General features: G+C 36.4%; 1 protein-coding gene and 1 non-coding gene across 2 annotated transcripts; both read left to right on the plus strand.

The window, feature by feature from the left end:
• Positions 1–6,221: 6,221 nt before the first annotated feature.
• On the plus strand, positions 6,222–6,328 carry LOC131174365 (small nucleolar RNA R71). Its single transcript, XR_009144613.1, has one exon. It is a non-coding gene; the product is annotated as a small nucleolar RNA R71 (small nucleolar RNA).
• Positions 6,329–13,564: 7,236 nt separating this feature from the next.
• LOC110670937 (transcription factor MUTE) lies at positions 13,565–15,532 on the plus strand. The gene is made up of 2 exons (XM_058136608.1): positions 13,565–14,188; positions 14,277–15,532. Exons 1-2 carry the CDS (start codon positions 14,093–14,095, stop codon positions 14,697–14,699), a joined length of 519 nt encoding a protein of 172 aa, XP_057992591.1. The 5' UTR covers positions 13,565–14,092; the 3' UTR covers positions 14,700–15,532.
• Positions 15,533–16,488: the final 956 nt, after the last annotated feature.

The raw sequence follows: 16,488 nt of genomic DNA on the forward strand, positions 1-16,488 counted from the left end.
GGAGGCGGGGGCGGTGACTGAGGTGGTGGTGATTGTGGTAATGGCGGCGTTTGTGGTGGTGGGGACTGAGGTAATGGCGGACTGGGGCTGGGGTTAGGGTTTGTGGGTAATGAGGATGGAGTACCCATTTTAGATTTGACAGAATGTCGAAGTCCACTGAGTTTAGGTTTGTGAGAGGACCACATTTTGGTTCTTACCATTTTAATGAAAAGGAGGAAACCTTTCGGCTTCCTGTAAAAATTGCCGGAAAAAATGGCGTGAGGAAGGAAGTCGACGAGGTTTATCGGGAGTGTTGGCGAGGTTTTTGGAAAATTGGCGGAAATGCTGGGCTTTTTAAAATGTGGGGTAGACATGTGGTATTTTGGGCCATGCTTAGGGTTAGGCGTAAGGTTCAGCAGAATTTGCTTAAGACTTTGCTTGACAAGCAATGTCATCAGCAAGTTTCGGCAGGTTTTGGGCAAAATTGTGGTTTTGCTTACCAAAATCAATCCAAAAGCTATGGAATGCTATTGTAACCCTCAGCAATTACCAAATACACACAAACACCATAAAATTGAGGGATTTAAGTTCATCTCTCTCATAAACTTACTAAGCATAGCACATGTTCATTTAGCTTTTGCAATCATTGTTCATTTTAGGCACCAATTGTGACTATCCTTTTTGCACATTCAATGAAATGGTCTCCTTTCTAAACTTACACCAAAAGCATATTTTCAGCAGCATTTCAGACAAGTTCCAATCAACCAAGAATTGCAGAAAAAATGTAGAAATTGACCTTTTTAGCAGCATGAACAGTAGCATGAACAGTAGCAAAAATCTGCAGATTGCAAAAATTAGCAGCAATTCTAAACAAAAGCATGCAAATTCCTATCAGACTACAAAATTATATATACACTAAAAGGTGAAACTTAACAAACATTATTTTTGCACTTCAATAAAGTCCTCATCAGTCCTAAATATCAAAATTGATCCTCATTCAAGTTGCATTTCACAGAATTTACACAAAACACAAAATCAAACATATGCTATCAAGTAGACTGCAATATCAGCAATTTAGCACAAGTTTAAAGGTGTTACTGTTCACAGGCACTGCATAAAGTGCAGAATGTTGCTTATACTTGCTTCCCTTTAATTCTTTGTTTTTGCAACAAGTGTAAACTTGCCCAATCTTCATGAATGGCCTACAAAAGATAAACAAATGTCACTTGTGAGATTAATGAGGGTGAAAACTGAAAGTGAAATGAAATGGAAAATTAATGAACTATAAAAGGATACGCTTGGGTTGCCTCCCAAGAAGCGCTTGTTTAAGGTCTTAAGCTTGACCTTCCACTCCAATTCTCCTAAGTATCCCTGACTGGAGAACCAAGCCATGAAACTTCTACAAATTTTTGCGTGGGTTCTCCAACAATATAATGTTTTAATCTCTGCCCATTAACTTTGAAAGTCCCTGAGGTCTCATTGCTTATCTCAACAGCTCCATAGGGGTATACTTTTATAACAGTGTAGGGCCCTGACCATCTTGACTTCAATTTTCCTGGAAATAACCTCAACCTAGAGTTGTATAGAAGAACAACATCACCTTCTTGAAATTCTTTCCTCCTAATATGCTTATCATGCCATCTCTTAGTTCTTTCCTTGTAAAGCTTGGCATTTTCATAAGCATCCAATCTAAGCTCCTCAAGTTCATTTAGTTGCAGCATTCTTTTTTCTCCTGCAGTTTTTAAGTCAAAGTTCAGTGTCCTTATGGCCCAATATGCTCTATGCTCCAGCTCCAAAGGTAAATGACAAGCCTTCCCATAAACCAATCTAAATGGGGTAGTTCCGATAGGGGTTTTAAAGGCTGTTCTATAGGCCCAAAGAGCATCATCTAACTTTAGTGACCAATCTTTCCTCGAACAATTCACTGTTTTCTCAAGAATTCTTTTCAGCTCTCTATTGGAAATCTCCACTTGACCACTAGTTTGTGGATGGTAGGGTGTTGCAACCTTATGCTTCACACCATATTTTTGCAATAATCTTTCAAATTGATGGTTGCAAAAATGAGAACCTCCATCACTTATAATGGCACGTGGAGTTCCAAATCTTGTAAAAATGAACTTTTTAAGGAATTTAATCACAACTCTTACATCATTAGTTGGAGATGGTATAGCTTCAACCCATTTGCTCACATAATCTACGCCAACTAAAATGTATTTGTGTCCCAAGGATGATGGAAAGGGTCCCATGAAATCAATGCCCCACACATCAAATAATTCCACTTCCAATATATTTTGGAGGGGCATTTCATCTCTCTTTGAGATATTACCCATCCTTTGACACCTATCACATGCATTTACAAACTTCCTCACATCCTTAAACATGTGCGGCCAAAAGAACCCTGCTTGAAGAACTTTTTCTGCAGTCTTTGTCACACTCATATGACCCCCATAAAGTGAAGAATGGTAATCTTTGATAACATTCCCTATCTCCTCATCAGCTAAACATCTTCTAATCAGCCCATCTCCACATTTCTTGAACAAAAATGGTTCCTCCCAATCATAATCCTTCACATCAAAGAGAAATTTCTTCTTTTGCTGCCATGTTAAATCAGGTGGAAGGATTCCACACACTAGATAGTTCACAAAATCTGCATACCAAGGTGTTTTTGCATTCATGATTACTAACAATTGCTCATCAGGAAAATAATCATCTATTGGGGGCTCTTTTCCCAGATTGTCTCCTTGTTCTTGCCTCAATCTAGACAGATGATCCGCTACCACATTTTCTACTCCTTTCTTATCTTTAATTTCCAAGTCAAACTCTTGAAGGAGTAACACCCACCTTATCAATCTAGGTTTAGCCTCTTTTTTCTGAAGGAGATACTTGATAGCTGCATGATCCGTGTACACTATTACCTTAGACCCCACAAGATAGGACCTGAATTTGTCTACTGCAAATACTACTGCCAAAAACTCTTTCTCTGTAGTAGAGTAATTTATTTGAGCATCATCTAAGGTCCTACTTGCATAGTATATTGCATACACTTTCTTATCTTTCCTTTGTCCCAAAACAGCCCCAATGGCATAATCACTAGCATCGCACATTAACTCAAAAGGTAATGACCAATCGGGTGGCTGCATAATAGGAGCAGATATCAAAGCTTCCTTTATCCTGCAAAAAGCATTCATACAATTAGTATCAAAATTAAATTCCACATCTTTACTCAATAAATTGGTAAGAGGTTTAGAAATCTTAGAGAAATCCTTGATGAATCTCCTATAAAATCCAGTATGCCCCAAGAAACTCCTCACTCCCTTCACAGATGTTGGGGGTGGCATTTTCTCAATAACTTCTACCTTTGATTTATCCACCTCAATACCCCTGTTTGACACAAGATGTCCCAAAACAATTCCTTCTTGTACCATAAAGTGGCACTTTTCCCAATTCAAAACTAAATTGAACTCTTCACATCTCTGCAAAACCTTAGACAAGTTAGATAAGCATTCATCAAAAGATTTACCATACACTGAAAAATCATCCATGAACACTTCCATAATACCCTTAATCATGTCAGAAAATATGGACATCATACATCGTTGAAATGTTGCAGGGGCATTACATAGTCCAAATGGCATCCTTCGATATGCAAAGGTACCATAAGGACATGTGAAGGTAGTTTTATCCTGATCATCTGGGTGAATAGGGATCTGAAAGAACCCTGAATAGCCATCCAAGTAGCAAAAATAAGAATGATGAGCTAGTCTCTCAAGCATTTGATCTATAAATGGTAATGGAAAATGGTCCTTTCTAGTTGCCTTATTCAATTTCCTATAATCTATACACATTCTCCATCGATTCTGATTCTTGTAGGTATTAGTTCATCATTTTCATTTTTAACTACTGTGATGCCCCCTTTCTTAGGTACAACATGAACTGGACTTACCCAATTGCTGTCAGAAACAGGGTAAATAATACCTGCATCAAGCAATTTCAAGATCTCCTTTTTCACAACCTCTTTCATGTTTGGATTCAATCTCCTTTGTGATTCTCGAGAGGCTTTATGGTCATTTTCCAACAAAATTCTATGCATGCACACAGAAGGATGTATTCCTTTAATATCATCAATGGTATAACCAATTATCCTTCTATGCTTCCTAAGAACTCTCAATAATTTCTCAACCTCACAATCAGTCAATTTAGCACTAATAATCACAGGATATGTAGAATTTTGACCTAGAAAAGCATACCTGAGATTTGTTGGAAGAGGTTTCAACTCTACCTTAGGTGCTTCACCTTTTTCAAACTTTGATGATGAAGTTGTTTCTTGCTTCAAGTTCCCAATCTTTTCAATATCAGCCATAGGCAATGGTGGATTTCCTTCCAAAATTGTAGCATATTCTGCAGCTTCCTCAATCTCATCCCCTTTTTTGATGTTATGAACCAAACAAGCTTCTAAGGGGTCTTTAGGATGTTGCTTTTTAAGCACTTCTCTAACCTCTTCATCTATCACATCAACTCTCAAGCATGAGTTTGAATCATCTTTCTTTTTCATTGCTTGAAACAAATTAAATTCAACTTTCTCTTCCCCAACTTCTAATGTAAGCCTCCCATTTTTTACATCAATCACAGCTCCAGCAGTAGCAAGGAAAGGTCTACCAAGAATAATAGGAATGTGTACATCCTCCTCCATCTCCAATACCACAAAGTCCACTGGTATGAAAAATTTCCCAACTTTCAGAGGAACATTCTCAACTACCCCAATTGAAAATTTAATAGACCTATCTGCTAACTGTAATGATATGGTAGTAGGCTTCATTTCTCCAATCTTCATTTTCTCATAGATAGACAATGGCATCAGACTAACACTGGCTCCAAGATCGCATAAAGCCTTATCTATACTGATATCCCCAATGTGACATGGTATGGAGAAACTCCCAGGATCTTTCAGTTTGGGTGGAAGCTTATTTTGCAAAATGGCACTGCTTTCTTCCGTGAGAGCTACAGTCTCAAATTCCTCCAATTTCTTCTTGTTAGATAAAATCTCCTTCAAAAATTTGGCATATGAAGGCATTTGTGCTAAAGCATCAGTGAAAGGAATAGTCACATGCAAAGACTTCAATACCTCCAAAAACTTCCCAAATTGTTTATCCAATTTTGCTTTCTGAAACCTTTATGGGAATGGTAAAGGTGGCATGTAGGCTTTAGGTGCAACATATTTGGGCTCTTCAATTTTGCTCTCCCTCTCCTTACTTCCTTTTTCTTCCACTGAATTTTCTTTCTCAGTTTCAATTCTAACTTCAACTTCAGTTTGTTCATCTCCTTCTCTGCTTTTCTTTTCTTCAACTTTCTCTTCAATATTTTTATCCCCATTCTCCAATATTTTTCCACTTCTCAATGTAATAGCCTTGCAATGCTCCCTTGAATTTTCTGGTTGGCTAGGAAGCTTCCCAAATGCTTTGTTACTTGAAGAGCTAGCTTGTTGAGCTATTTGATTCTCTAACATCTTGTTGTGTGTTGCCATTTGATCCACTTTAGATGCTAATTGAGAAATCATTTCTTGTTGACTTTGATGGCTCACAAGTAGAGTTTCAATCATAGATTCCAATCTAGCTGTCTTGTCTAGTTGTGCTTGTTGTGGTAGAGTTGTATCACGTACATATTGAGGTTTAGAAATTCCAGGATGAGTACCTCTATTCTGCTGAAAGTTCTGATTTTGTTGATATCCAGAAGGTTGCTGAAAATTCTGATTTTGCCCTTGTCTACCTCCCCAAGAGAAATTTGGGTGGTTTCTCCATGCTGGATCATAAGTTGCAGAGAATGGGTTACCACCTGGTCTTTGATTGTAGTTCCCTACATAATCCACTTGCTCACTTGAAAAATCTTGATTAAGTGCAGAAAAATCTGCTGCACAATTGACATTTGCAGCTCCAATTTCTAGTGAATTACCAGAACCTTCGGCTGAAGAATCTACTTTCATACTTAGCTTGTCCATTTTCTTTGTCAAAGCATCAAACTTAGCATTAATCATATTCATGGCATCAAGCTCAAACATACCAGCTGGTTTCTTGATCTCATTCCTCTCACAACTCCATTGGTAGTTGTTATAAACAATTTTATCAAGAGCAGAAAAAGCTTCATCTTCAGATTTCTCCATAAGGTCACCTCCAGAAGATGCATCAATTGTACTCCTAATAGCTGGTGAAACTCCATTATAAAAGTGTTGAACAAGCATCCACTTAGGAATCCCATGATGTGGACATCTCCTTTGCAAATCCTTGTACCTCTCCCATGCTTCATACAAGCTCTCATCATCTCTAGGTTTAAAAGAAGTCAGCTCATTCCTCAGCTTAGCTGTCTTGCTTGGTGGAAAATATTGAGCCAAAAATGCTTGAGAAAGTTCATCCCATGTTGTGATAGAACCCGGTGGCAAAGAATGTAACCACTCTCTAGCTCGGTCCTTCAGAGAAAAAGGAAATAATCTGAGTCGAATTGCATCATCAGAAACTCCATTTATCTTCAACATATCACTGATCTCAAGAAAGTGTGCCAGATGCACATGTGGACTTTCACTTGGATTTCCTCCAAATTGTGCTTGTTTTACCATTTGACAAAGTGCAGGCTTCAGTTCAAAATTATTAGCTTCTACCCTTGGTCTTGTGATACTTGGCATGAAATCTCCAATGTTAGGATAGGCATGATCCTTCACAGAGCGGTTGTTATTGTTGTTGTTGTTGTTGTCAGCCATTTCTTCTTGTAATTGCTCTTGCTCTTGTGCTCTTTCTTGTTGTTGTTGAGCTTTAATTTCAGCTTTTCTCCTTTTAGATTCTGCTCTTAAAGCTTTTGATGTCTTCTCTATTTCTGGGTCAAAGAATAGATTGATTTCTTCACTTTTTGTCCTTCTCATAAAATAAAGCACCTGAAAAACAAAAATAAACAAACTCTCAAAGTAAAATGGTAAAAAGAAAATAAAATAAAATGCCCAAATTAACCAAACAAACAATCGTTCAATATCAAGCAAAAATCAAATCCCCGGCAACGGCGCCAAAAACTTGATGTGACTAATCCGCAAGTATACGGGTCGTCTCAAGTAATAAAGTGATGAATCAAGTATCGTTCCCACGAGGATTTGCTGTTTGATTACTAAACTATGGATGAAGCGATTATTTGGGCTAATGATTAATGAATAAATGGTAAATGTAAATGAGCAAGGTAAACTGATTAATCTAATTGAAATGGGTAAAGAGCAAACAAATAAATTCTAATTCTAGTTTGCAATTAAACTGAAATTAACAATGGGTAATTTAAACGAAAGTCTAATTATGGTAAAAGAAGTGATTCCAGAGTTGGGGGTTTATTCATAAATTAATTGGGATTTGTCTTGGGCATTCCAATTTTTTAGGAAAAAAATAGAGTTTGAAGGAAATTGATTCTAAATCCCTTTAATATCTTTTTCAAGCATATCAAAGTGTATTCTAAAATAACCAAACCTACTTTCGTATGTATTTAATTATTTTAAAACCCATTAAGTTTTGTAACCAATAATTAATTCCTCTTAAAGTCCTAGTTTATTTCTAAATCTAGGTGATTTTAAGTTCCAATCCTTGATTAACTATCAATGACTTTCACCTTTCGGTCCTTCAATCAAAGATTAACACAATACCCAATGGGTACCAACATTAGGCAAGTAAATCAAGCACACAAGGAAGGAATCAAAACCCATATTTATGTAAAATAAGGAAATACCCAATCCAAATCCACAAATTAATCTAAAACATATTTCCCAACTCTGAAATCTAAGGAAATTACTCACTCATTATGGTATTTACAAGAAATATAGATGGAAGAATAAAGAAAAACATGATAAAAGGACTGAAATAGGAAAACCCAGGTGGAAGAACCAAGGTCTCTGGTTTCTGGAGCTCCAAACTCGTGCAGCTCCTCTTCCTCCAGAGAATGGCGTCTTCTCTCCCTCTTTCTATATAATTTTCTTTCCTCTTTTTGTTTTTCTCTTCCTCCTCTTGTGTGGCAAAAAATAAGGAAATGATGAATTTATATGGTCCCTAAAAGTTACCCTAAAAGTAAATAAAAGACAAGGAGTGGATAGGAAATGAGGTGTAAAATTATCCAAGTCAGCAGCACTTTCACGTTCTGGGCATTCTGCTTAGGGTTCGGCTTAACCCTACGCGACTTCTTAGCAAATTTAGCCTCAGTCGTGACTGCATGCTTAAGGTTGCGGACCTTCAAAGAAATCTCGGCAGACTTATAGTAAAATGGACTTTTCTGCTCATGCTTGACTTGTGTTGCACCTTAAGCATTGCCGCTTTACCCTAAGCATGACCTTAAGCAAGGTCTCAAGCAAATTTCGGCTGGTTTGCTCTTTCAAGGCTTGATTTCTTCAACTTTCCTCTATGCTTAAAGGATTCCAAATTTCTTCAAATCACTTCCTAATGCACTCATTGATCCTTGATTTGCCACAAAATCCTATTAAAAACAACAAAATTAGGAAAATCAAATATAAAGTATTTAAATTTAACAAATGAGCTAAAATAAAGCTAAAAACATAAAATATACTAAAATATAAGGGCAAAATGAATGCAAAACTACCCTAAAATGTCTATATGAAATGAGTGTAACAATTTTCCTGAAATTCAGCAGCATTAGCCCACAAAATTCAAAACTGCACATTGCACAGCTCTATAGACTCATATTTACACACAATATATGAAGCAGAAACTAGAAACAAAGACGACAATGCAAGACGAATATGGACCCTATTTTTCCGCATGTGACTCCTAGTAGACTCTTCCCAACACTTAAACAAATTTTCCCTAAGAATCTGGAGCCTAAGCTCTGATACCACATTTGTCACGACCCAACCTATGGGCCGGACCGGCACTAGGACCTGGGCCAGCCTAAAGCCCCCGAGGCCCGTAGTAAGCCTAACTGTTCATTAACCCAACTCTAAGGCCCATTTGGGCCCAATTTCAAGAAAACAAACGGACAGAGTCCGGCCATAAAATGGACTTACCAACGGGGAGTTTTCGACTCACTCGACCTGTAAACACAATAAATAGTCAATTGGGGAGCTCAGCTCACCCTCCAAATACTCATCAACATAATAATAAATGGGAGCTCAGCTCCCTCATCCAATCCATCAAACATGCATAGCATATTAAGTTTACAGGTCCCAAAATAATAATTTAGTTTACAGACCCAAATCAAATAAACATTTCTAACACATGCGGAAATTCTAAGATTTAACAAGTTTATACAAACAGTAATAATTGACCTGCGAGGGAGAAAGCATGTTAACCTCAAAAAAATATCCTCCTGTGGCCTGTAAAAATTTTTGAACAGGAGTGAGCGTTCGACTCAGAGAGTAAAATATCAATTTTAACCATAATCTCTATAACTATCTAGTACTAATGCAACCTGTGGAGTGAAATGCAACAGCAACAACATTTTTATATCATAACATCAAAAAGGTAATTTGGAGCACTCACGCACCCTGTAGCATCAATCGTAATATATGGGAGCTGATCCCCTATCTGACTCTCTTAAATCCAACTTTGGTGCCTGAAGAACTCAAGCCGGACTTTCGCTTAATAAACCAAATCGAGGGTCCCAGTGAAGAACTCAAGTGTGACTACCCTCGAAGGATCGGGTTCCCGGAAGAACTCAAGCGTGACTACCCGGTCCTATCCATAGTCCACACCACATCACACGCACGCGCCTACGCACGCTGCGCTCCAAATTACCACAACAACATCATGGCACTTTATGATTATCAATGCATCATAAATCGTGCCTAGAGTTTAACTACATAAATATATGTATATAAGTGATGCATGGGCATGCTGAACATATAATAATATCGAAATTACAATTAAAATTAATATTTTACTCACAGACTTGACGGTGGTCAATGGTAGTGGCGGAGGAAGAAAGGCATCGACTCACCTGACAATTTTATTACAATCATTTAATAAATCTGACTCAATACAAACAAAAAAAAAAAGACTAATACGTCCTAAGTCGTGCCGAAAATTCGGCAGAGTCTCCCTTATACCTAGGACCTACCCAACCTGCAAAATGGCTCAAAACACACTTCTATATTTACAATCCATATATCCACAGCTCAATCATATCACACAGCCCCTCCTGGGCCCATCAAATCAGTCATCCATCACAATACGTAAAATTTCAATTTAGTCCTTATTATTGATCATTTTGCAAAAACTGCCCAAACAAGCTCTAAAAATTCTAAAACTTTGCCCCGCGGTCCTTAACAATATTATTAAGCTATTGCAAAAAGGATCGTAATTTTCTAAGCTACCACGAATATTTTATGGATTTTTAATCCTATTTAAGCACTAGAAAATTACGAAAAAACAAGGTTCGGGTTTACCTTTGCCGATTCCGACTTCGGGAATGCGCTCGGGACGTCTGACAATGGGGGGCTAGCCAAAACCTCGGTTCAATTCGGAGACTTTTCCGGTAACGAGTCTGTCTAGCCGGGATTTCGCAGACCTGGTCAACTGTCGAATTTCAGCGAATCGAGGATACCTACACGAAGCCCATAACACGGGGGTTAGTACATAAATTTTTCAGAATTTTCTAAGCTCATTAAATGCTCGGAAAAATCGCGGTTAGTGGGACCCACCGAAAAACGGTGTCGGAAAAATTTGAAATTTATGTCGCCGCGAAGCTCTCGACGAGTGGAGCGTGCTGGTACCCTCGGTTTTCTCGTGGGATTCACGGTTTTCGAGAAATCTAGCCCAAAAGTCGAAATGGGCTAAAAACTTCCCAAGTAAAAATTGGACAAACCGCTAGATGGATTTCGGCGTTCTTGGTGTCTATGGAAAGCTCTCGCCGATTAGATAATTTTAGACACAAGACCCGGTCCAATTGGTGGCCGGATCAGCCGGATTTTGGCCGGAGAAGCCGAAATGCCGCGTGCGTGAGGGAGGAAATTTGCGCGCGGTTTCCGGCCGTTCTGGGCGGCAGCCGGCTGGCTGGGGTGGCAGGGTGGCGGCGCCGGTCGGCTGGGGTGGCAGGGGGAGGTGGTTGGCCGGCGGCAGGGGAGGGAGGAGAGAGAAAAGAGAAAGAAAAGGGAGAGGGAACGACGCGCGCGGGGAAGAAAAAGGGAAGGGAGCCGGTCCGATTCGACCGGTCCGATGCGATCCGGTTCGATTCGGCCGGTTCGATTCGAAATACAAAATTTTAAATTTTTACTCTGCCTCGAGACGGAAAACGAGGTCCAAAAATTCCGAAAAAAATTTCAGAAAACTCAGAAAAATACGTAGACTCCAAATATATTTTTAGTTTTGCCACGTGGTCTTTAAATTAATTTTTAAAAATCATCAAAGTTTATATTTTCGGAAAATCGAACCCGATTTTTAAAATCCGAAAAATCTCAAAAAAATTCCTATAATTTAAATAAAATTAAAATACCAAAAATGCTCATAAAATTTAAAATTTTGGGGTGTTACAATTTTAAAAAAGCTATTTTAGGTATCATTTTTTTTTTTGGATTTCGTAGTTGGCAACGATATTATTGCTATATTATTTTTTTTAACTTTTATATTTTTTAATATTAAGAGTAACCTATTTAATCTAATATGTTAAGTTGCTATGCTAATAATATTATTAATTTCTTTATAATAGACTATCATTTTAGTTTTTATTTTCTTTTATTTTAAATTTTCATTTTTTTTAATCTTAATTACGATTCAAATTTAAAATTTACCAGTTTTATGGATAACTCTAATTTTATTAAGATAAATTTCATTAAGTTTTTATTTTATATTATTGAAATATTTTATCATTTAAAAAATTCAACAACAGAATTAATCTCACGTATTAAAAATATATATATATATATATATATATATATACAAAACACTGTGCAAATAATTTTATTTAAATATTAAAAGTCAACCTTATTTCAATAATGATACTATAAAACTTTTATCGGGTACTTTTTCCTCTTTTTTTTTTTAATTAGTTAATCCTCTCAAATTCTATATATCTTTTTTTTTAATATATAATTCTAAAATTTTAGTTCATTTTAATTTTTTAACTATAAAATAATTAAATTCATATCAATAGCTACACATTATTTTTTTTAGAATAATTTAAAGTGACTATATTTGTCATTTAATACATTTTACTTAATTAACTAATATTATAAATTAAGAAAACATAAAAAAAGTCATACCCTAATGAATATAGAAATTTAGACAATATTTTCTAAAAAAAATATCTATAATCGTTGGCTTTAGCCTATTAATTTATAAAATTATAGTAATATAATTTTTTTTCTGTTAGATTATATATGAATGTATTTTGGGTGTGTGAGATACAAATAACTAAATGATTTTTACAACAAGTTATAAATAATAATTTTATTATATACTCAAGTGGTTTAAATTTCCAAGATGCTAATAGCACTCTCTTTTATTATTGGTTTTGATGCTGATAATCTGATAAAACAATTCACTATTCAAATACGTAAAATAAAAGCATATATTAGAACAATGTAGTGAGAATTATGAGAAAAGCACAATGACAAAGGGATGGATAGTATTTAATATTTGTCCCTGAATAAAAGAGGATTGGAATCTCATAAGAGTCGAGTATTTATTTTGTCATGGGTGGTCTATGATTACTAGCAAGCCATGAAAGCACTATAACAGTACCAGAGAGAGAGTGTGCGTGTGAATGAACAATTTCAGTGCCTTCTGGTAATTGATAAGTTTATATCTGTAATTAATTCAGGGTATAACGAAAGTTTTACATAGATAAAGGCTAGATGAGGGTGGTTGTTCATGCATGCATTTGTCATTTCACTCCTTGCTAGACAATTAATGTTGATATAAATCCTCCTGAATTTTACTTTGTGGCTATAGGTCGGGAACTTTGGCACAAAAGAAAAGAGGACAGAGGACTGAGTAGCATGCTGTGCCCTAATAAATTAACAGCATTATGCTTTATTGGAAAGCACGCTCTGGTGAATCGTCCTCTACATAAGTTTGTAATGTAAACTGCGAACCACCTTTTTTTTTTTTAAGTTTATCAGATAACTACCCCTAATTCTAAATTGAGAGTAATGCGGTAATGAGAACTGAATCCACTCTTATCCTCATTATATAAGGGTTGTGGGTTTGACCAAGAAAAGGACGGCACATCATTACAATGAAGCAAGGTTATACCAAAAGGCTAATTAAATCACTAGAAAACTAGAAGTTCCTGCTTTAAATCTATGGAGGGGCATCTGAATTCTGAACTAGAGTCAGAATTTGAAAGGTTAGAGGATGGCCATTATCCTTTGATAGCTACTTGATGAACTACTACAGATGTTCTCTAAGCATGTAAACCAAACTTATGAGTAACACGTACCAGTAAAGATATTTAATTCGACTAAGCTTAGAGATATCTTGTTCTTAGTTAGCTCAACTAGCTAGTATCACATTGAATAATAAAACCAACCACATATGAAGAAAATTTTACAGACTAAAATTCCAATGGCCCACAATGACTGACCATATCGCACTATATCAACATCAACAGATATCATCGAAATCACGCAATGAGGACGGCTAAGGACCTTCGCAGTATACACATTGACAGCTATATTTATGTGATTTCTTTTTGTAAGGTCACTGGCATATATATATCACTTTCGGTTAAGAATAAGAAAAATAAAGAAAAAGAGAGAATTACACTTAAAACTCACATAAAAATAGGCATGCAATGACAGGTATGATAAGAGGGGAATGTGCATGAAGAAGACATTCAGGAAGTTAAGGAACACCTACCTTCCCTCTTGTTTTAACTCAAGCAGGTCATGTAATTGACCCAAGGTAATAAACGTGAGATGTAATATCTCCACAAGACAGAGACAGAGGGAAAGACAGAGAGATGGCGAGTGAGTGACCAAGAGCCTCACGGGACTGCAACACAGAGCATTTAATATCCAACTGAGAAAGTGGTTTTTGGAGTCTCTCTCTTAGTTTCCTGCCCTATAAATAGACAAGACTTTTGAAACCTAAACTGAGATTGACTTAAATAAAACGTATATATATTATATTGTCTTGTTTGAACCAGCAAGATGTCTCACATAACTGTAGAAAGAAATCGGAGAAGACAGATGAGTGAGCATCTCAAAGTCTTACGATCCTTGACCCCTTGTTTCTATATCAAAAGGGTATTTATATCTCTCTCGCATTCACACAAGCATCTGCTTTAATTTCTTTGCAGTTTGGAGCTAATAATGTTTTTGCTTTTATGATTAGGGGGACCAAGCATCTATAATCGGGGGTGTTATAGAGTTCATAGAAGAGTTGCATCAAGTTCTGCAAGCTCTGGAATCCAAGAAACGAAGGAATAGTTTAAGCCCTAGTCCTGGTCCTTGTCCTAGCCCTAGCCCTAGGCCACTGCAGCTAATAACTCTTCAGCCTGATCAGAGCCCTTTTGGGCAAGAAAATGTTAAGGAACTAACTGCATGCTGCAACTCTTCAGTTGCGGATGTGGAAGCAAAGATATCAGGGTCAAACGTGATCTTGAAAATATTATCAAGGCGAATACCAGGTCAAATTGTGAGGATAATCAATGTCTTGGAAAAACTTTCCTTTGAGATCCTTCATCTGAACATAAGTAGGACGGAAGACACTATTCTCTATTCCTTTGTGGTTAAGGTATACTATTACATAACTTAAGTGCTTATTGCTAGTACGAATTTGGTGGATAATTTTGAGTGAGAGTAAAAGAATTAATACAACCGATCGACATATCATCCTAAAAGAGATTCTAATTTGGAACATGCTAATTCTTTCTCTTAATATATTCCCTTAGTTGCTGCAAATATGTATTGAACATACTTAGCCGATCGAGGACCTACCAAATACCCCATTTACATTATCTGATGCAACTGAGAGATAGGACCTCAAAATAGATAGATATACCTGAGAATATGGCGAGGAGTGACAACTTTTGAAAGAAAAGAAGCTTTCTTTCTTTCCTTGAATTTGTAGTGCCGCAGATAGAATGAGACTGGAACTTGTGTCATTTTCAGTTTGATTGCAGAATTTGTGGAGAAGTACTTGAGCTTAGGGTTAGGCTGGGTTACTTTCATATATGGGTAGACCCCACACTCAATTGCCTAACCAACACGCATGCAGGTGACACGTACTCTTACACTGGCCCCCTATAAATTGTCAAGTGCATAACATTATTACTACCACTTCGACGTTGAGAAGATAGGATGTTAATTCATAGGAGTTTTGTTGTTATATCACTTTGAACTATTCATTGTAACATGAAATTTTAGTAATTCATGGATGGTTTCTTTTCTTTAATGACATGGTTGTTATCTCACCTTAGGTTATGAATATGATTTATTGTTGCAGATAGGTCTGGAATGTCAATTAAGTGTGGAGGAACTTGCAGTTGAAGTTCAACAGAGCTTCTTTCCTGAGATCCTTTATACAAATGATATGTAGTTTTTGCCGTTAATTTTCCTCAGATTTTTGCGGTTGATGATATATATTATGGGAACTTTTCCTGAGCATAATGAATATATATATGACTTCAGATGGTTCTTGAAATGGTTTATGCTTTATCACAAGATCAAGAAATAAGAATACATGTCTAATCATTTCTGATTACTATAGGGCCAACAAATCGAAACAGAATCCCCACCTCTCCAATTCATTGAATTAGATAATATATAGTTTGCATGAAACATATATGCATCGTGCAGTATAAACAGTGTAAGCTAGCTCTGCAAGTACTTTAACATGAAGAACAGCCTTTCAACAATCCATAAAGCTATTGAGTTTCAGTACACTTAATATCTACTGAAATTTATGAACAAAGAGGTTATTATTGCTGATATCTACAAATATACCGAGAGAAGATCCTACATAAATATTTGGTGGATGCCTGTGTACTTGTGAGTTATGATCCTAAGTGCAAGATCCCCGAAAGCTACTACCAAGATGGAGATGTGATCCAAATTTCATGATGGGCCAGCCCATTTATAGTGAACCCTCAAAAACATGATATAGTTGTAATTGGGTCATTGGCACTTATTTAATTTATAAATATTATATGAATTAAAAATATATATTAATATTTTTTTTTTATTAATGAGTGTTAAAAGTTAAGAATATTGTGATTGAAAGGGACGTGCTACCAAAAGACAGACAAATAAGGCCGCAATTAAGCTTGCTATTTCAATCTACCACTGTCAGTTGACATCTACCATTATTCTTTGGCTTTAAAATTAAAGTAATGGGTCCATCTCTCGACATTGATGGATGATCCATCCATCCATCCATCCATCCAACCAAATCTTATGCTTTCATCATTGCTAACTCGCAAAACTCATCTTTTTTGTGCGTGTTTTATTTCTTATTTTTTTATGTTCACATGCACATGATTACATTAGAAAGGGATTAATTAAGCTAATTAATGAAGCAATGAACCCACTATGAAAATTATTAA

Source organism: Hevea brasiliensis, chromosome 15 (genome assembly GCF_030052815.1).
Source record: "Hevea brasiliensis isolate MT/VB/25A 57/8 chromosome 15, ASM3005281v1, whole genome shotgun sequence".
Taxonomy (NCBI): Eukaryota; Viridiplantae; Streptophyta; class Magnoliopsida; order Malpighiales; family Euphorbiaceae; genus Hevea; species Hevea brasiliensis.